The sequence below is a fragment of the Populus euphratica genome, unplaced genomic scaffold (genome assembly GCF_000495115.2).
Source record: "Populus euphratica unplaced genomic scaffold, PopEup_1.0 scaffold4.1, whole genome shotgun sequence".
Taxonomy (NCBI): domain Eukaryota; kingdom Viridiplantae; phylum Streptophyta; class Magnoliopsida; order Malpighiales; family Salicaceae; genus Populus; species Populus euphratica.
The window spans coordinates 1410955-1433717 of NW_011499859.1; the positions used below are offsets into that span (position 1 = coordinate 1410955).

Below are 22763 nucleotides of genomic sequence, written 5' to 3' on the forward strand. Positions count from 1 at the left end.
AATTTAGTTTATTAATGTTAAATTTCTTTTTATTTAATTATCAGATTTTCATGACGCATATCCCGAATTTGACTGGTTAACCTGGTTTCGCAGGTTAACTAAGTTAATTCTTGGTTAACCCATCAACTTTTTTTTTTCTATTTAGCTATCAAACTTTCATGACATGAATCCCGAGTTTAAAATGTTAACTTGGTTTAACAAGTTAACTCAAATTTTTTTTTATTGTTTTTTTATTTTTTATTTTTTTTTTGTTTATTTTAATTTGTTAATGTTAAATTTTTTTTATTTAGTTATCAGACTTTCATGACATATATCTTAGGTTTCACGGGTTAGCCCGTCAATTTTTTTCCATTTAGTTATCAAAACCCACATCCAAGGCTCTTGGATCTGGTGTTGTAGTCAGACTCACTTAAACTTGAGTCATGTAAGTTTAATATTATTATTAATATTATAAATATTACTCTTGGATCAAGTGTTGTAGTCAGACCCAAGATTTTTGGGTATATCTTTGCAGAAAGACCTAACACTCTTAGATCTTAACCTTTTTATATTTTTTATGCAAGAAAAAAAATTAACTCATAGGTATGCCTTTTCTTTTTTTCCCTTTTCTTTTCCTTTTTAAGGCTTTTACTGTGGACTGCACAGTGCAATCCACAGTGAAAAAGTTGATGCTTTTAGTTTTTTTCTAGCTTTTTTATTTTTTAATTATTTTTTAATTTACTTTCTTAATATTAAATTTTTTTATTTAATTATCAGACTTTTATGACACGGATCTCGGGTATTGATCTCGGGTTTAATAGGTTAACTTCGTTTCACGAGTTAACCTGGATTTTTTTTCTTTTTAATTAATTTTATTTATTTATTTAAGTTTGTTAATGTTAAATTTCTTTCTATTTAGTTATCAAATTTTAATGACACATATTCTTGGTCTGACGAGTTAACCTGGTTTTACGGGTTAATCCAGTTAATTCTGGGTTAACCCATCCATTTTTTTTTGTTTTTTTTTGTTAATGTTAAATTTCTTTCTATTTACTTATCAGATTTTCATAACGCATATCCCGAATTTGACTGGTTAACCTGGTTTTGCGAGTTAACTGAGTTAATTCTTGGTTAACCCATCAACTTTTTTTTTTCTATTTAGTTATCAAACTTTCATGACATGAATCCCAAGTTTGATGGGTTAATCTAGTTTAAAGGATTAACTCAGTTAATTCAAATTTTTTTCATTTTTCTTCATGTTGATTTTTTTTTGTTTTTTTGTTTTTATTTAATTATCACGTTTTTATGATACAATCTTGCAGCCAAACCCACATCCAAGACTCTTAAATTTGGTATTACAGTCAGACTCACTTAAACTTGAGTTATGTAAGTTTAATTTTATTATTAATATTATAAATATTACTCTTAGATCAAGCACTGCAGTTAGACCTAAGACTTTTAGATCTTAACTTTTTTATGTTTTCTATGCAAGGAAAAAAATTAAATCATGGGTATGCCTTTTTTTTTTCTTTTTCTTTTTAAGTCTTTTTCTTAGATCTTAGTCTTTTTATATTTTTTATACAAGAAAAAAATTTAACTCATAGGTATGCCTTTGTTTTTTTTCCCATTTCTTTTCCTTTTTAAGGCTTTTACTGTGAACTGCACAGTGCAATCCATAATGAAAAAGTTGATGCTTTTAGTTTTTTTTTTCTTTTTTTTTTAATTATTTTTTTAATTTACTTTCTTAATATTAAATTTTTTTATTTAATTATTAGACTTTTATGATACGGATCTCGGGTTTAATGGGTTAGCCTAGTTAATTTTGGGGTAACTTGTCAAATTGTTTTTCTATTTAATTATCAAATTTTCACGACACAAATCTAATGTGTTAACGGGTTAACCTGATTTGAAGAGTTAACCCAGTTAATTCAGATTTTTTTTCTTTTTCTTCATTAGTTATTTTCTTCATGTTAGTTTTTTTCTATGTTTGTTTTTTTTTACTTAATCTATTTAATTATCACACTTTTATTATACAACATTAAAGCCAGACTCACATCCAAGATTATTAGGTCTGGTATTGCAACCAAACCTACTTAAACTTCGATTATGAAAGTTTAATATTATTATTAATATTATAAATATTACTCTTGGGTTAGATGTTGCAGTCAAAATCAAGACTTTTGGGTATAGTTTTGCAGAAAGACCTAACACTTTATATTTTTTATATAAAAAAAATTAACTCGCAGCATCGCGCGGGTCATCTAACTAATAGATTTTTATATATATTTTTTATGTAAAAAAAAATTAACTCACGGCATCGCGCGGGTCATCTAACTAATAAACTCTAAAAACAAAGCCAGCTCATTTTACCTATCAAAAGCATAATTATAGTTTCAAGAATTTATTTGAAATTGTAACAATGATAACAATTTAAAATATTTTTTATTTATAAATATATTAAAATATTTTTTAAAAATTATTTTTAAAATTAGTCTATCAAAAACAATCTAAAAATATATAAAATATATATTTTAAATAAAAAAATTTAAAATTTTTAAAAATATAATTTACACTACTACACTCTCCAAATCTTTTAACTTTTATTATAATTATAATGTTAGTCCCTTGATTTTAATTCAAAGTGATTGAATACCGTGCCCTGACCGGAAGATAACACTTGAATGCCAAATAATAAACAAAACCAATTTTTTAAAAAATAAATAAGCATTAATAAACCAAACCAATTTTTTGAAAATAAATAAATAAACAAAGGAACGAGACCCGGATTGAATATCAAGAAGTGGAAATCTTGTATGAAGCACTGGTGAATAACTAGGGCATTTGGGATCAAGAATATTATCGATACAAATAACATGGACTAAAATTAAGCTTTACTATCTCCTCCTTCGCAGTCTCAGTAGCTGAAATTTTTGTTAGCTGAATGGATGATGGACTCCAGGTAAAGCCAGATACACGGCAAATGCAATGACTACGACGGCCACGGACAGCGAGAGTATATACAAGCAGGGAGGTGTTCCAAAGCTCACATAACCAAAAAATGTAGAAGAATATGGAACATATTAATCATCTACTGCTAGCTAATCTTCTCAACCATTTATAGCCATCTCCATTATCACATCATTCCAGTAGTCAATAGGCCCAGGTAAACACCAATGTAAACAATCATTCTGAACTTTCGCATTTTTGTCCTGCGCGAATGGATGAAACTGCCTGTATGGACCCGGATGGCCATCCGGCCTTGATAACAAAAGATTTGTGAAATCGAGGAGTTTAAGATTTACCCCATTTTCAGCAGCTTTCGCGGATGCCTTCTCAAACTCGGCTAATTCAACAGTGCGCAAAATCTTGTTCAGGTCCTTAAGCTCAATCTCACCTTCTTTAGCAGGTGTTGTTTTCGTACAGTTCCCTCCATTGTGCCATTCTCCATTCTCAAAATGATCTGGTGTTGATGTCCTGAAAAAGATCAATCCCTTGTGTTTGGATGTTGCGATGAAGTTCATTGCATACCTAAGGGCTTTCTCATAAGCAAAGACAAATCCCTTCTCTGTCAAGTTCTTTCCAGGACATATATGGCAGCCCACCACTGTGTCATTCTCATGGTAGATAGCAGCTTTGAGGAACCATTTTCCAGTAGAGATTATCATGTAGTCAAAGCTCTGGTAGAGATTTGTCCAGTTCGTATCAAGTTTGTCAAGCTGCAACTGAACTTCAGATGTTGAAACACCATCATTATCTTCAAAGATGGCAGCTTTTACAAGGAAAGGAGACCAGATGTTTGATATGGTAAAGTTGTAAGAAGGAAAGTGCCATCCTTTTGATTTGTACTCCTCATCATGGTAAACTTCAACTGCTTGCTCCACCTGCAGGATCATATAGTTAAATCTAGTAAGCCTTTTCCCTTCGCCTATTTATGATCACCATAAGCACCAAAAGAAATGGTACACTTGTGGTGCCCTCATTCAACAGCAGTTAACGTAGCTTAGCATGCACTAACTAGCAGAAGGAACATTTTAGGTGACAATAATAACTGAAAAAATGCAGCATCATGCCTCACAAGAGTGCAGGGCCAGTGGTGGAGGCACTGAGTATCACAAGATTTCATAGTAGAAATGGTCGTGGAGCATAAATGTGCTGAGATGACTGGAGAAAGCTAGAAGTGATTCAGGAAAATGAAGATTTAAGTACCAGCATATTGTGACAGAACACTCCTAGTAGCTTTTGCACATTTCTAACTAAGAAATCAATTCTGATTAACATTCACCTTGAAAACATGACGAGTCATATTTGTCACAGCAATTTCACTAGCCAGACACATTATAAGGCCCTTGTATATGCGTGCATCAAATTCTTTGGATAACTTTGCAAATGGTGCATCATTCAATTTGCAAAAGCATTATAACAACACTGTTGGTATAAAAAAAAAAAAAACTAACACGAAGCAGAGTAAATAAATTATGCATGTCATGAGCTAGGAAAACAACCTCGTGAACTAAAAAACAAAGCGCTTAGCTCCTTATGATTTGTCCATTGAAGTGCTAAAATAATCTTGTTAAATTTAGCAAACAAACCAGAATCCAGTGGTCACAGCATAATGAATATGCATCTTCAAACCAAAAAGAGCAAAAAAAAGGTACACTACACAAAGGACCTGCAGAGACACTATTATGATGTCAAAATGCTTGATTTGTTTAATGATTTTGTTAGCATTCATGAAATGATTGAAGATGAAGATGGTGCTCATTTACAGATCAAACAAAAGATAATGTCAGGCAATGAAAATGAAACCAAATATCCAAATACAAAGTTGTAACAGCAGCCCAGTGGAGAGGCCAATAGCAGACACCAAGATCAATGATTTGAAGAAATTTTTAGCAAAGGCCACCTACTAATGGAATATTCATGGGAACAAATTACTAGGAAAAAAACAAGGAACTGAATGTCCATAAAAAATGTCAGAATTGTACCAGTATTAACAGATCTAGGCATCATCTCGCAAACTATAGTATAAACCTTGCATGAGAATTGAAAGCAGTGAAACAGAAAACAGTTTATCTGTGTCAATTCTGCTTCGGTCAACTGCATGTTTGTTCTACTCAATATAAATATAATGGTAGATCGGAAAGGCCCAGCAAGGAAAAATGTAAATGGAGTTCAGTGGTCCAAAGCCAAAATTCAAATTGTTTAAGCAATCCCAAAACTTACAGTTGACAGAATGCATAGCAATGACTGTACATGGTTGCGAGATATTGAATCACCAATCAATGCCCATCTTTTGTTCCTCATCACCTCAAGAAACCTTTGAGCATTAAATGGAGGTAACTGGCAGTCTCGCGGATTCCACCTCCAGAATAGATAGCCAGAATCTGTTCGTCCATTCCTCATGCAATTCTGATGACCTTCAATCAAGGAGCAACTGGAATTTGTGTACATTGGTCCCGATGGATGGGGAATCCAATCCCCGGTGAAAAGATCACACTTTCCTGCATTAAGTTCTTTAAAACCAAAGCTCAGTCTTAACAAAATCTGTAAATAGAGGTTTCATGGAAAGTAAAAGAGCGTTAATATCCAAAACACATACTAATAGATTCATTTATCAAACATGCAGCTAGAATAATATCAATGAGCGCTCAATTGAACCAAAAAGGAGCAATTAATCATGCAACACTAAACCAAGGCCACCATAAATATTCCAGCATTCAATATAGCAGCAACCGAACTGTGACAAGACCCACCAAAAGTTTCAATCTTGCAAATCACAAGAACTATTTATAGCACTTAGATCTCATAGGGCACCCGGAGATGAATACCCTTCTCAAAAGCAAGTCACTCCATTCCCAGCTTATCCAATTTTCATGTACATTGATAGCAAAAGCGGAAAAAGAAAAGATCTCTAAGAACAAAACAACTCAGATTTGCTAAAAAGATTTACCCTTTTGAGGTGTCTCGTCGTCAGGTTCTTGTAAATCAGCAGATAGAGAATCCTTTGAGGTATTCCCAGAAGAAGGTGGCTTTGGGCTATCAGCAGAAAGAGGTGGCTTAGGGATATCAGCAGCAAGAGGTGGCTTTGGAATATCAACAGTAACGGGTGGTGGTTTTGAGATATCAACAGAAGAAACAGGTTCCTTTGACAATTCAGTGCTTTCAGCAAAGGCTGTTTCTATATTTGGTTCAAAACTTGAGGATTGATAGAAAAGGAGTCTAAATGCAAAACCCAGTAAGAGAGTTGCAATTGCTAGCTTAAATATCCAGTTGTTGTACTTGTTAAGAGACTTCAACCTCCAAATTAACTTCATTTTCTTCGCTTCTTCTTCCTTATTTCTTCAAAGCTTTAGTGATGTGAAGTGTCAGGCAGTAATAAAAGTGATCAAGAAGAAGATGACAGTGAAGTGGATCAAATAAAAGTAAGTAACCGACAAGCAATGCTAATTTATGGAAAAGACAAGGATGGTTAGAAAGAAGGAAAAACCAGAAGACGGGGATGTCAGCTGGCAGTTTCTTTTTTCTTCCTTTTCTTTTCTTTATAATTTCCCATTTTTATTTTTCTCTTAATAAGTTTATTTAAGGAAGACTGCCATGACCTTCCTCTATTTAAGTGCGATGATATTTTATCTTCTTCTTTTTTCAAAAAATACACTTTAATTTTTCCAACTTAAAATAATAATAATAATAATAATAATCATATGTTTCAAAATAAATCAAGATTTGAATCTCAGATAGAAAGTGATTGGGTAATAATTGTAAATGATTTGTGATTAAAATAGCTAATGATTAGGAAATTGTAGTGGTTAATTATTATTTTTTTCGATTCCCATTATGGATGAGAAAGCGGTGATGGATTCCAGAATGCATTGCTGGCAAATTTCATCTTCACTTTCACCTTAATTCAAGTGAAAGTATGCCCTTAGCTGCCAGGATTTATGCCACCGCAAATCATGCAGGTTGATGCTCAAATAACCTAAGCCAACAGAACAGGATTTTAAATGTAATACAAATTAACACCCATTGCTTGAAATTTGCATATTTTTCTGGTTTAATAATTTTGAATATTTTAGCGTGTTGATATAAAAAATATTTTTTAATGAAAAAATTATTTTAATAAATTTTCGAATAAAAATTATTTTAAAATATATTTAACATCCTACTAATACATTCGGTTAGGTTCCAGTCACACGTTACAGCCTCTCTATTGGAGTTGAATGGGGGCGTTTGTAGCTGAGAAGACGAACAGGAATTATCCACGTGGAATAAATTATTGTTTAATCCTTGAGTTTTGAATATTATTACAATTACATTTGACCCTTATTGCCCGTTGTCCCATTCAAACATGCTGATTTTTCTCTACACCGCCGTCCGCCAACCAGCATGTGTTTAGATGAAAAAATAGTCAACACAGGTCAAACGGTTAAATATAAATTCTTCAAAAAAGAGGACTAAATTATAATAAGATTTAAAATGTAGGGACAAAAGAATATAATTCATGTATTGTCTTTGAATGCCCCAAAAGTGGACTTTAAAAAAAAAAAAAAATGTTAAGTGTGCAATTTTGTATCATCTTTCTTTGCCCCATGTAAGATTCTAAAATTATATAATTCAACGTAGTTTTATAGTTACGATATATGAATTATTTATGTATCAATATATTTAAGTTTTAACCATTAGAATTTTGATATTTTCTAGAAAATTAAACACTCCCGTGATTCATCTTTTCCTTATGTAGATAATAAATATTATTGATACCAAATTCGAAAAAAAAAATTACATGGAAAGTTTTTCAACTAAATCATTTTAATCACAATTTCTTTACTTAAGTTTATTATAAATTATTTTTTCTTAAATCAGAAAACTCATATGTATTGAGTTTTTTTAAAAAAAAGATGTAAAAGAAAAAAAATCAAGAAATTAATTTTTTTAATGATAAATCAACTCGTATCATATCATACTTCAAGCTATTGAAAAATTAATGATATTACAGAAGTTTACTTATGTATTATTTTATTCCTTCTTACTTTTCAATTAAAATTTTCTTTTAATCAAATTACAAAATAAAATGACATAATAGTATTATGTTAACTAAAATATAAGACTAGTTAATTATTAACAAATACTAAAAAGAATTGACTTTTTGCTACAGTAATGAATATAAAAATGTAGAGTAAAATATCTAATTATTCATGTTTTTTTAAAAATAAATAACAATAAAAAAATGAGTATTTAATCTACTATAAAAATTAAATGAATTAAAACAATAAAGGGAAAGATTAAGAAATAAAATAAATCAAGGAAAGGGTAAAAAAAAAGCAATCAAAAGAATAAGGAACAAATTCTATATAAAAATAAAATAAAATAAAATAACAAGGGAATAAATTAAAGAATCAAGAAAATAATAAAAAATAAGGACCAAATTTGATATAAAAATTAAATGAAATAAAATAACAAGGCATTAAATTAGAAAAATGAAGTAAATCAAGAAAATAATTAAAAAATAAAAAAAATAACAATTAAAAGAATAGATACCATATATAATAAATAAAAAAATAATTATGGAATGATAAAATTAAGGAGTGCGAGCGTCGAAATGAAGAAGGAGATAGAAATATTAAAAAATTTGGAGGGTTTAGCATAGAAATAAAAAAGAAAATAGAATATAAAAGAGAAAAAAAAATCATCAGTATTAAAGTAAAAATCTAATGACCGCTTTCTTTACCTAAATATGAAAGAGATGCTAAGAAAATTTCAACAACACCTTAAAAGTTGTTTGATGGTTGACAATGTTGCATACATCACCTAAAATACAAGAATACCTCTCACCGTATTGACATATGCATTATCATTTTTTTAATAATAGTAATATTTAAATTACCAAATTACTACCTAGTTAATTTGTTTACAACCAAAAAACAATGAAAAAAAAAGAAGAAAAAAACCCTTTACATCAATTAAACAAATTTAAGAATATTTTAGCAATTTTATTATGTCTTGAAAAAATAAAAATACAAAAACATCCATGTACCCCCAATTAATTAAATCTTGCTTATAATAATGATTTAGTAATTTTATTATGCTTAAAAAAATTTTAAAAATACCTATACGCTCACAATACAAGTTATGTAAAAAGGTTGTTCCATCCTTGCTAGTGTAATGGTTGTTTTTCAAGAATAGCAAAATAATAATTTCATTGAAATAATAGACAATAACATTGATGCCTCTTAGTTTTTTTATATTATAATAAAAAGAACCCTAAAAATCTTATTTATTTATTGCATTACAATTGCAAGTATTTTATTTAGATCTCGTTTGTCATTGCAATATAACATAATTTAAAAAATATATATATTTTTTAATATTTCTAGATAATACTGATATCACAAATAAATTTTATAAAATAAAAAAATACTTCAAAAAACTATCTCTCATTCTCTTAAACATACCATTAACATTATCGTGGTTGCATGGTTTTCAGTTGACAAATGATGGGCAACCTTGCTCAAAAGACATTCTGCTCAAGTGGCTCCGGCCTAATCCACCTTGTAACCATACGTTAACTTTTGACCGGAACTCTTCATTTAATGATCATTGAAACCTGCAGGCTTTTCGGAACAACTGTGGCGCTGCTGACCATTGACAATAACTAATCGGCTTGTCGACAGAGAGGCGTCCAACGTTATAAACCACGATGCACAAGAAGATTAGATGAATGCTATGCAGTTCCGTGTAAACATGTAGATGGATTTGACATTGCATCCATTGCAAGGACTAGACACCTAATTAGGAACTCAACAAGACAAAGGCAAATAATACAGGGTTGATGACCTCAGAATCCACAACTGATCAAGGACCTTAATCACAAAGATTTCTGGGAACCTTCATGCCAAAGCCACGCTTGGTCTTCTCAACTCTGTTCAAAACAGTCAGCAATCAGTACTACATCAATATACATTCAAATCCATTCCCATGAGAGCTAGCAAATACAAACTCTCCCATAAAAGTGGCAAGAAAGCTAACACGTACTCAAAAGAGTGAGCTGCCAAACAAGAAATATTCTTCACTTTCAATATTTCAGGCCATGAACCGTTTGATGGTGATTTTATGCATATAGAGCAAGGCAATTAAAAAACAAAACAAAGCAGCATCTCCTAAAAGTATATGAAAATTTTTCCTTCAATTTTCAAACATGATTTGTGTTGAAATTTTGTTCAAATAGATGAACGCAAAAGATTTCCTAATTTGCTCCATCTATACCTTTTGAGCATTTTCAGGCACATGATCCAAACATAAGCAGCGGTATTCGTGATAAAATTCTCCAGATAACCACTACAACAAGAAGGGGTTGACAAAGTTGATTGACGTATATATTACAGACACTTCTTGGGACCAGTTTTAAATTAGACACTATTTATTTACAAGTATTGCAGATTTTGGACCAGATTTTAGGAGTGACATATTTTACTTCCTCATATTGTCTATATGATAAAGCATCATTTATAGTCTGAAATCCATGATTCTAGTAACAGAAAAAACTCATTCCTGGAGGATATTTAAATTTCGACTATATACATAGCTTCCATATGTTCTATAGTCTGAAAACTTGTCGGAACATTGTCCAAGAATCTTTAGTAAGCAGTCAATGAGTGGAACTTACGTGGGGGCAAGTCTGCCTAGGCCATCAAGCTCTTTGCCAGTGTCCTGGTCAAAAACTCTCCCAGAAATTTCAACGATGTAGGACTTCTCTCTCTCGGTTGGTAGTCTTCTACTGGAAAGCAGGTCAAGATCTTTCTGATGCAGCTCTCTCCCATTAATAAAGACACTAGTGTTTCCAGAAGAGCAATTTTCTGGCATGGGATAATTAAATTCTTCAATGAAAGGCTGCAAAGGAAAAGAGATTCTTTGTCATGCAGAAATATTGAAGTTATCACCAATTAAAATATGTAAACTGAAGATCTCTTGATCTCACAGGAATAATGCCAAGGCAAGGTCCTCCTGTCACACCCCAGAATCCAGCTCGAACATCATACCTGATAAAGGCACATAAAGGGCAAATGTTAGTAATTTGTAGTATAAAAAAAAGGGCCATCTAATCTCTGATTTACATGCTCTGGGAAGAAGAAAGACATCAAATGGAAACTGCTTGGCCCTATTGCAGAGAAAAGTCTTACATACTATACATGATATTTATCCAGCTACCAATTTCAGATCATATAGGTGCTGTAAATAAGCACAGAAAAGAGTGGTACCCTTTCCTTCTTCATTTTATCATGTCTTAACCCTTCACACCTAATGAGCCCTTTTGTAATGGTATAAGGGTAACACAGGTATCTAAGTCCTATACGATTCTAATGTTCAGTTTTCATCTATTCAGCACCATTTAAAATTTACGAGCACTATGCTGCGTGCACAAGTAAGGCAACAGACAAGAAGCAAGAGAGTGTGAATACTAACCAGTAATCTCCAGGCTGAATTGGCCCAGCGAGCTTTTCAGCCCTTTTGACCATACAATCCGGAATGGGCTTACCATTAATTATAACATTAATTTTCTCATTAGGCAGGTGTTGATTAGATCTTGAGAAATCCCTGAAGCTCTTTTTAACGAGACCCAGAAAGAATGGTCCACTCCCCTTGTTGATCTTCAACTGATTTTCTTCATTACTTACCTCCGCAGAGTCTTGAGATACACTGGTGTTTAGATACTCATTGAAAGAAACCTCCATTTCAGTTGCCACTGAGACATTCACAGAGCTCTGCTGAGAAATGTTGTTTTCAAGTATAACATCCTCCTGCTCTGTCCATCCAACTCTGTTTACTTGCTCACATTTGTTTTCTGCATGACTAGATAAGACATCGCCAGAATGCTCTTGGAAAGGTGAGCCTTGAAATGTTGAAGGCAGTTCATCCTTTACGGGCAGCTCAGCAGCATAGGAAAAATCTCTCTCAACAACCATACTGTCCAGGTTCTCCTCTTCCTCTGAAGAAATAGAAGATGATGAAGCAAGGCTCTGCCTTTTTTCACATTTGCTTGTGTTTAGCTTCCGTTCTTTTGATAGTACATCTTTGAAATCTGCTGACTGGAAGTCGTGCCCATGATTTTCAAAATCATCAAAGCAAGTTGTACCACCAGCATTCAAACAGCCATCAGAATTTAATAAGACTTTAGACACCTCATGTGAGGAAATGCCAGCCTCGGCCAACATTTGTTTGTTTTCTGCTGGAACAGAAGTAATAAGCCTCTTGTTTTTTATTTCAAGCAAGATGAATGCTGAGCAGGAACCACATCGCAGTTTTCGCTGGTTCTTCTCCCTCACTTTAAGTTTTCTAGGAAGTTTTAGCAACTCAAAGCAATTACAGCAACTTATAAAGGGAGCACCACCAGCTATGGAACGGCAAAGCTGTTCATTTCCACGGGCTACCACCACCCTCTTAGGACAACTCTGGGGAAAGCCATCCATATCTGATTCAACATCACTTGGCCATCTTACATGTAGCTGTGGATCCTGAGGACTCAATGCAGGGGGATTTGCTTGAGGATGGTAAAGCAGTGGCCTATGTGTCATTGCATTGATATGTTGATTGGAATAGAAATCAGTTGAGGCCTTTGGGAACTTTTTATTGCTGAAAGTAGAGGGTGAGGCTTGTGAAGGAATATGCCAGTTTTTGTTGTAGCAATGAAAACAGGGGCATGCAGGTCCGTGATTTGATCTTCCATATGAATCCGATACCAGAGGTTTGTGACTGAAATCTACATGTTGACCTGCAAAGTGGTCATGAGGTGGTCGACGCAAGTATTGTTGGGGTGATTGATGGGGACGCATCCTGGGAGTTTGTTGCTGAAATAGATCCTCGTAAGCTGGAATTCCATTTGGAGAACGCTTTGATGGACTGTAAAAGTTCTGTGTATCCATGTCATGACTGTTCATATAAGGAGCAAGTCCATGGCCATAGTACTTGAAATAAGGGGGATTTGCTACATGCTTATCTGGAGTCAAGTGAAGCATCGAACTATTGGAAGTATCCTGACAGTGATAAGGATCAGGAGGAGCTATTTCACTGTACATAGGAATCCTTTCCCTTTGTTTCTCACCCACAGAACCAGATCGGCTGATTTGCTCTTGCAACTCATCTAACCTCCTAAGAAGCTCAGCTCGATCCTGCTCGAAATAAGTAATTTTTTCAGGGTTGTAATAATTCTTCACTGGCTGTTTGGATCCATAAGAAGAGGAACCCAAATGATAGTTTGAAAGGCCCTCCTCCGGATAAGCAAAATTTGGAAATTTGCTCTGTTTGACAGGCACTCTGTGGTTCCCTCCCCCTAAACCCTCTCTATCCGAACCCCATTGATCCATCACCCTTGTTGGCCTAAAAAACCCAGCAGAACTCTTAAATTGTGCTGAAATTTCTCGAATATCTTTCTCTCTACTTGAACTAACAGATTCAGATCTATTCATGTTCATGTCATTATCATCACGGCGAATCCAATTATCAATGGGATGCTTCATAGGCTTCTCTTTTTCTGCACCACTGTGATAATCCACATGCTGTTCCTTCACATTTATGTTGCTATTAGCATCAAAAATATCTTTCTCTTCTGCTTTCAACAAAGGACTTTTAACAAAATTCACATTTGTTTCTTCAAAGGTTCTTGCTTTTCTCCTATTATTTATAATCCCTTCGCTCTCCCTCTCCGTCTCAGATGCATTACCTAAACTACCACCCTCTTTCTCTGACAAACTCTCCAATTTCTCAAAGCCTTCTTCATCCCACCCCATTCCAGACTTCTCCAATACCCCACCATTTACAGTCACTTTCTTCTTTGCTGTATAATAAAGATAAAAAATAACAAATCAAACTCCCTATTTCACCAAAATTTACCTGTTAACCCCTTAGTTCCATTAAAAGAAGATCCCAGAAGGAAAAAAGCTTTAAAAAATTGAAACTTTGAAGCTATTGTTCACAAGTTGGACAAAAAATGGAATTTAAAAATTCGGATTTTCGTTTGATTTCTCAGTAAGCAAACAAAACAACGAGAGAAAACAGACATAACCAAAATCAAGATAGATAAAGGCAGAAGCCGAGCTAACCTCGAAGAACAGCACCACAACCACCACACTGATACACAGAATAGTCAGGGAGCTCTGGTAAGAGATTTCCACACTTTGGACAGCGAACTAACCGAACTTTTGCTGACCCTTCAGCCATTCTTGAGCCTCAAAAGCTAAAATCCAGATACAAAAACACAACAAACCAGACTCGACCCGGACAAAAAACAAATAATCCAAAACAAGCCTAAAAAAACCTCAAAACAACTTACTTCAAGACAAACAAAATATCCATATTATAGGATTCTAAGAAAACCGAAAAAAAGACAAAAGACTTCTATTTTTGAGGTTTTTTGTTATCTCTTTTTGTGAGAAATTTGAGGTTTGTATAAAACATGTAACATTTTTCTTCATTTAGAAACAAACATGAAAAAAGACAACATAGAAACTGGGGGGGTTGTTTAAAACCTAAGAATCTGTGGTTCCCAATAAAAGTGAAGGTTTGGAAGGGAGAGAGTAATTTGGACCGATTCCCGACAAGGTTGTTCGTAACTCTTTTTCCCGGGAAAGCGAGGGAAAATGTGAACGAGAAAAGGGGGAAACATGCGTGGTTGTTTGCTTGCAAAAATTGCTAGTACACGGTATCGTTTTTGACTTTCATGAGTTGTTTAATGTTATAGCTGCTACGACATTGACAGTGCATGCCATCATACGTCTGAAATAAGGAGCGGTGCCCATGTTTATTTTTCAAAAAAATAAATAATTTTTTTTAAATTAATATTTTTTTAATATTTTTATATCATTTTAATATATTAATTATTAAAACAATTTTTAAAAACTAAAAAATTATTATTTTAATATATTTTAAATAAAAAATACGGTAAAAAACAATCTTTATTATACTTACAAACAAATTCATGTCAGTTTGTTAATGTCGCGTTGAATTATTTTTAAAATTGTTTTTTATTTAAAAATATATTAAAAAATTATATTTTTTATATTAATATATAGAAATTATTAATATATATATATATACACACCAATTTGATATTTTTTAAAAATTAAATATCCTTTTAAAACAAACTCAAATATAATTTAATTCAAGTTTTTTCTTTAACCCTTCTCCTGTAAGGACAATCCAATGGTGTCCAATTCCAGCTATAAAATACAGAGACAATTAAAAATTCATAAAGGGATTGAAACATTGGACTGATGTCATGGGGAACAAAAGAGATGATGCATTAATTTGTTTTTTTCTTAGGTTTAAGTAAGTTATCAGAAGATTGATATTTTAAAAAATAATAATTTTTTAAAAGTTTTCCTTATATGATTTTAAATCATAACACAACGAGTGTACTTATTTAGCAATCTGGAAAAGCCTCTAATGGTTTTTTTTTTCTTCTAATTTCTTAATATTTCATTAATTCATTCCATGTTTTTTCTTAGAAATCACATGTCTTGAAATTTAAAATTTTGAATTTTTTTAATTATTTGATGAAATCAATAGCATGTTTGTCTATACAGGGAAGGGAAGTCTAGATCCAGATTTCTTAGCGGTATTATTCGTCATGAGTAAGTTTTTCAAATAACATCAAGGTTTTAATAGTCGGTCTCATATTTGATCCACACCATTAACGGTTGGTATTATTTTAAAAAAATAATTTGATTGGGTATTTTGTAACGAATGACATTATTTATTTTGTAATTAATAAGGGAAATGATTCCACGGGAAAATTTGGAGAACCCAGCTAGCAAGCATGCACTTGCAAAGGAAATTTCAGTTCTTCGAACTAAAAAAAGAAACGTGTTTATTAATTAAAAATATTAATTGTTTTCTTGAAAATAAGTGTTTTCCGAGTCACTAGTTTTTTTGGAAAATTAAAAAACATCAGAATATTTTTAAAAAATATATCAATTATAAAAATAAATTAGAGGTATTGTTCATCTATTATGGTTTATTCAAATAATATCCACATAAAATTGAGGGGGTATTTTGTAGCGGAAATCATTATTTAGAAAAGGTTTTATTTTTAGGGAACATAGGACTTTTTGCTAGCTGGGCATAGTTGTCTTTTCAGTCGAGAGATTAAAAGGAGACAAAACGGTTTTCATAAGAATTTCAGAGGACTGACATTGTCAACCCAACGCCATCCATTCCATGGCTAGCTTATTTGTCCAGAGACTTTGTCATGGTTTGAATTATTATTTTTAATATAAAAAAATATTTAAATATTATTAATAATTATTCTAGTAAAAATTTAAATCATATTAGCGTGGATTCAATATTACCCAATAAATTTAAATATAATTTGGGTAACCATTAAAAAATATAATTTAACTAAAAAAAATTAAAATAATATTTTTATATACATATTGAAACAATAATATATTATGTTAATTTGTTAAATTAACAATCTATATTCTAAGACTTTGATATATAAATCAAGTTAAAAATAAATTATAAAATTTAATTTTTAATTAATTTAATATTTAATAATAAAATTTTAAAAAATTGAATCAATAAGATTAACAGTATAAAAAATAAATTATAATAAATTATAAAATTTATTTTTTAATAAATTAAATATAAAATGATAATTTTTTAAAAAAAATAAGATAAATTAAAAAGGTATTATATGGGCTAATTACCATCTCTTTTTTATAATTAATTGATAACATTTTGATGTGGTTACATATTCGTTGACTTTGCTTACGCAGACGCTGATAGCCCACGGAGAAGACAAAGTCAAATAATTAACTGGAAACATTTTTTCCACTTTTCTTCTCTTTCACATTGTATGAACGCGTGAGGGGTAGTGAAAACATCAACCGCTATTCTTTTTTAACAAACAAAAAGTTTGCATGGGCTTGCTTGCAAATTAAGAAATATTTTAAAATGTGCAAGGAAAATATTGGTTTCTATAACACTGTTTACATAGAAATTAATTTGGATTGCTATATATATATTTTTTTATTATACCCTTATATACCCAAATTAATAGCCAATCAAAGCACATTTATTAATAAAAAGTAAGATTGAAGATAGGGGGAATAAGATGAAAAGAAAAACAAAAAAAGATGATTTTTCCAAACTTAGAGCTAAATATACACTTTAGCTATCTAACTCTTTAAATTATAAATTGTTAGTCCCTAATAATTTATGAAATTCAGTTTTAGTACTAGAGTTTATTTACTTACCTTACTTTTTGGTTCCTAATTTTAGAGAAAAAAGATAAAATGGGTGGATTCAGATGATAGAGGAAGAAAATCTTAGTGAAGATCGATTATGACTATAAAAAAATTGATTCCAGTGTTAATAAAATCCTTTTAATAAGAAAAGTTTATCTAAGGTGTCCCCCTCCTCTAAACTTGCTTGAAATGACATATCTGAATTCAAAAATAATTTTTCTTTTGGGTTAATTATGAATTTTAAAGCTAATTTTTGAGTTGTTAGAGTCCATTGATATATGTTTAGAAGGTTTTTAGGGTGTTTTTATTTTTTATTTTTCATGTCAAAGTATGGTTGAAAGCGGCTTTTTATTGATCTGAAACAGACCAGCTTGATTTTTCATTAACAAGAGTTCATTGGAATCTAGGCGATGCATTGCTTGATATTTTTGTCAAAGTATTAATATGTGGATGACTTGTCATCTACATCTTAAGAAAATTTTTATAAAACAAGGCGCAGACGCATGGGTTGCTCAAGAACTTTGGGCTTTCCTACCTTGAAAGACTGGATTTTTGTTGTTTTTTTTCCATTTCTTTTCCATTACAACTGCATTTCTTTTCTTGTATTATTTTTCAATTTAGTTGTTTCATATTTGGTTGATTGTTAATTAAGCAACGTAATTTATTTTGGTTTGATTTTTTTTCCAATTACTTTGATATTCTATTGGCCCATGATTTTATAGATTGTCTATTTTAGCTAAAAATAAATTATATAAAAAAATTGTTGAGCTCAATTGAATCTATAACTCGGCTCATAGATTTGGATGATTAGCTTTTGCTAGGTAAGGATTGGGCTTGATAATTTGTTTGTTAAATAAATAGTTTTTAGTTTATTTAATTAGATGTATGCATAAACTTTTTAAATGTCACTTGAGATTTATTTATTTATAAAAATATGCTATAAAAATCTATATATATTTTTTTTTAAAAAAGAAAAAGATATTTAACCCGTAGTAAAATATAAGTTAAATAGTTAATTTATTACCGAACACAATCCAAGAAAAAAAGAGGGCAGTCCATATGTTATGTATAACATAAACTTGTATGTATCTTTTGACTGGGAAAGGTGCCTTGGACTTTTTCCAACTTCCACTAAAATACATCGGCATCTCAATTCTTTGTTGTGTCATAGCAATGGGTGTTTGTTTTTGTGATTCAATTTATTTTTTAAATTGATTTTTGTTTGAAAAACATTAAATTTATGTTTTTTAAGTATTTTAATTTTTTTTTGATATATTAATTTTAAAAATTAAAAAAAATATGAAAAATATTATTTTGATGTATTTTCAATTATAAAAGTGATATGAACCTTATGGAAATAAAAATCCAGGAACCAACAATCAAATTAACCCTTCATAAGAAAGTTAAATTCATAATTATAATTGGGTTTGACATAACAATAACATGTACTAAGACACCAAGACTATAAAATTCAAACCCCACTCGCTGTTTATGAAGAGACGAGAACAAAAGGTATAAAAAACACCATAAAGTTTGATTAATTCTTCGATAAGTTAAAGTAGTTAAATGAATAACCAAAATATGAGAATCCTCTCACAAATACATAATAAAATTATTAAAAAATGAAAATGAATATAAGCTAAATAAATTTATTTATAATAAGTAAAGACATCATAAACCATGTTAGAAAAATAATAAAAGAGTTTAAAAAAAAATAAAAAAAATCTTATATCAACTAGGAAATTAATATAATTAATACATAGTAGTTTCTGGACTTTATTGCTAGGTTGGTACAATATTAAATTAACTCAAAATTTTAACTTAATATAAAATAAGATTTCTAAAAATTTCTAGTGAAATTTCAACTCAATCCAAAAATCTGATCAAATATTATAAATATTAGCGTAAAACTACATAACAGAAGAAATAAACTCAAAATTGCTTCTAGTATTTTTGAATGATAAGAAAACCTTATTAATGAGAAAATACACAAGATAAAAGAAAACACAAGATACTAATATTGAAACTCTTGTAAAAATAATCTTAATTATTGTTATCTATACTTTTTTAATATGAAAAATAATTCTTACTAAATAAAAGTATAAATTATAAAGAAACGAACAACAAACCCCTACAAAAAATTTTTATATAATTTTAAATATGTTATTCTCATGCGAGTTAATTGTTAAACATATTATATGTGAATGAAAATCTTAAAATATTTAGTTTTTATATCAATTAGAATTATAATAAATTTATGCTTGAAATTTCAGATATAATCCAAATAATACATACTAGTTTCGCTTAATATATTCGCAACTTGTTAATCAAAATATTCAAAATCAACTCAATTAATTTTTGTTGAATCTTTTTAGTCTTGGAGCTTATAAGAAACCTAATTGATACCTTTAATAAATTCTTCAATGATACTCCCTAATTCGAAAAAAAAACTATCCTCCGTTGGGTTACCAAACACACTAAAATTGAAATTTCTAGCAATTCGACAGTACCAACCCATGGATAGATGGAGTCAATGCATCACGACCATGTCAAAAATATAGCAGCGTTCATAAAAAAACTGGAGTTAATCAAAATTCATTCCATGCTTGAGTTCTTCCTGATGAAATAGATTGAAAGCTAAGGATCCTTATTTATCAATGAATTTAAAACCATGAACGAGAAAGACCACTTAGTTGAATCGGTTTGTTCTCTTCATTGAAGGGCGGAAAAGAAGACTTTTCTTCTTCTTCTTCTAGGCGTTGAGATCTAAAGCAAGTTTACATGCATTAAAGTAGCTCAAATCATTTATGCACCAACTGGTACATAAAAAATACAGCTTTTTAATGAATTTGAATTCTAGATGACAATGGGAAAAGGGAATTTACTTAAAAATAAGCACCTAGTTAAATTTGAAAGAGAAAAAAAAAGCATTATAATAATAATAATAGGAGAAGCACCTGAAGAAAATAAAACGCGTCAGATATTATAACGATAACAATACAAGCTAGGCTGATTTTATATTCAAATATATCTTTGAATTAATTTATACTTCACAAAATACAACAAATAATTTTGATGAGCCAATATTTTTAACTTATATTAGCGAGCTCAAGTAACTGGAAGTTTAGCAAGGTGTTAGAACTATAGTTTTTAAACTTAGTCTAGTTTAAAATTCAAATTTTGTATTTTGACCGGTCAATTTTTTTTATAATTAAAATGATATTGTTTTAGTAAAAATAAAAATTAACAAATTACAACTAAATTTATGATCAAATCAAACTTATTGTACTTGAATTCAATCATGAGCTGAATCTAAAACACCATGGATGTAATAAATTTTTAGATTCATTTCTTATGAGTTTGGTTGCATATTTAATCCAATTGAATTTAAAAATTCATGTTAGGACTATAAGATTGTATCTCCATATTATTTATATGAATTGTTTATGTTAAGGTTATTATCTCCAAACAAGAAAATAAATTTTTACTTAAATATATAATATTCTTTAGATATCATCAAACTCGATGTTTAATGTTCAAGAACATAGTATTTTTGTGGATATGTTATGGAAAGAGAATATCTATCTGACTGCCCTTCTTCCTACACGAATAAATTATACTGGACGTAAAAGTGATAAATTAAAAAAATTTGTTGGGTCTTCCAGTATTAAAAGATTAATTGTTAAAACCCTCCCTTCAAGAGGTTTGAAAAATGCACATTGTACATCAATAATAAGTTTATAATAAGCTTGAAAGTTTGAATATAAAATTCAAGTCAACGAAATAATTAAAACTTTCTTTTTTTAACACGGAGCCTGTAGATGTATCTAAAAAGTCGAGGCATGACCCGCCAGCTACTAAAAAAAGCTGTCCAGTTAGCAGCAGCAAACAGGAGATAAAAAGATGTTTGTGAGTTTTTGCATCACAACCTCCTCTTTATTTGAAAATAATTAAATAAAAAAATCGATGCTTCTTATATATTTTATGGTTTAATATGTTAATATTAAAAATATAAAATATTATTTTAATTTATCTTTAAATAAAAATACACTTAAAAACCTCCACGGATACCGTGAGTGCACAACACAGTCAGACGTGGTTTAAATCCCAGATGGGGCCCAAATCCAGTTGTTTGCCGGTTTTAATCACAGTTGACCTGGCTATTAATGGCTACTATCCTCTTGGGTCAACTCCTCAACTAATGGCTACTACATAACCATGGTAATGTGAGGCCAGTAAAATCATTTCATAGCTGGTCTTGAACCAGGTCCAAGGTCTCGACTAGGCTCAAACCTAGAGTGACTTGTTGGGCTAAAAAACACCACATGAATCTTTATATTCGATAGGGTGTCGGTTGATTCACGTAGTTTATATTCTATTTAGTAAAAAATACGTTGGATTTCAAATATCCAGTGTATATTTATTATTAATTAATAAAAAATAAAATAGTTAGACTAAGTTTATCTAGCAATTTCATTCGTCGAGATATTTAACCATCACTAAAATGGAATCGAGGAAAGGTTGTTCAGAGCAAGATTGGTAAAATTTAAAGATTTGAAACTCTATTAGCAACGAGGTGATACATGGGGTTTTCCCAGATTTTCTTACATTTAGCAGCATGGTCTCCAATCTTCCGCACTCAATTGGCATCCATTGAATTTCTTCTCTTCTCTTCTCTGTTAGCAAAGAAAGAAAGAAAGATAAGAAGAGTAGTTACAAATTAATCTCCCTGCTCTTCAGGGATAGACTAATGATTTCCTCGTCAGATCGTGAAACCTGACATTATTTTCTTCACATTTACAGCTCTTTTCGTATACAATGATCCAACAGGGGTGCATGAACAGTAAAATCCATCACCAGGTTTGTAGATGCCTTTATCACTCCTTTTCTTGATCGTTGTTCTCTTCCAGAAGAAAATCCTTATTATCTTAAATAAAGCTCCTTCCTGCTTGACCTCAAGACCCTTTTCTTGATCTCTTGGCATGCTTGAATACTGGATGACATGCCTGCCTTCCTTTCTCGATCCACATGGAGACGGCAAGGCCAAGCTGTGCCTGTCAATGACATGACCAAGTGAAGCTATTTCATATGAATCATACAAGGGACTCCCGCAGTCCCACACGTTAACAGCTGCTCGCCCTGCCTCTCTTTTCTCCTCCATGTCTATAGCAACTTAATCTTCCTGCTTTTGATCATGTTATAGATTCCTGGAGGGTCCTTGATTCGTGCTAATCTTAAAGACCTCCCATGATATTATTTTAGTTCTGATATTATACAATTTGTCGGGGACCATTTATGCCATTAAATATTTCTTAAAAGACATCTTAGAAGATTGATAGTCAAGCACATGAAGCACTGGATGAGATTGTGATTGCTATTAGAGGAGTTGGTCAAAAAGGAATTGGAAATCCGGAACCAGATCCTTACGTTAACGCGAAGAAGTAATTCTGTTCATCATCTAAAAAGGAGGCCGCCCACCAATTCATGAGTGTTTTTGTTGCAGCTTTTTACCTAAAATGAGGGACTGCCTGATTATGATTTGAGAAT

The 22763-nt window shown here is 31.1% G+C and overlaps 2 protein-coding genes across 4 annotated transcripts; both read right to left on the reverse strand.

Annotated features, from left to right (window-relative positions):
* Positions 1 to 2765: 2765 nt before the first annotated feature.
* LOC105124280 (protein trichome birefringence-like 23) lies at positions 2766 to 6516 on the reverse strand. 2 transcript variants are annotated; one of them, XM_011024226.1, is made up of 3 exons: positions 5930 to 6516; positions 5203 to 5480; positions 2766 to 3860 (listed from the first exon to the last, which is right to left on the reverse strand). In XM_011024226.1, the coding sequence occupies exons 1-3, from the start codon at positions 6291 to 6293 to the stop codon at positions 3087 to 3089; spliced, it is 1416 nt and encodes a 471-aa protein (XP_011022528.1). In that variant the 5' UTR covers positions 6294 to 6516; the 3' UTR covers positions 2766 to 3086. The 2 variants fall into 2 exon arrangements, with proteins under 2 accessions (XP_011022528.1, XP_011022527.1); XM_011024225.1 differs by having other exon boundaries at positions 5203 to 5492; positions 5930 to 6515.
* A 3019-nt stretch (positions 6517 to 9535) lies between these two features.
* On the reverse strand, positions 9536 to 14708 carry LOC105124284 (uncharacterized protein At5g05190-like). Of its 2 annotated transcripts, XM_011024237.1 has the most exons (6): positions 14300 to 14708; positions 14070 to 14203; positions 11437 to 13804; positions 10952 to 11012; positions 10640 to 10863; positions 9536 to 9895 (listed from the first exon to the last, which is right to left on the reverse strand). In XM_011024237.1, the coding sequence occupies exons 2-6, from the start codon at positions 14185 to 14187 to the stop codon at positions 9838 to 9840; spliced, it is 2829 nt and encodes a 942-aa protein (XP_011022539.1). In that variant the 5' UTR covers positions 14188 to 14203; positions 14300 to 14708; the 3' UTR covers positions 9536 to 9837. The 2 variants fall into 2 exon arrangements, with proteins under 2 accessions (XP_011022539.1, XP_011022538.1); XM_011024236.1 differs by lacking the exon at positions 14300 to 14708 and having other exon boundaries at positions 14070 to 14289.
* Between the last annotated feature and the right edge of the window lie 8055 nt (positions 14709 to 22763).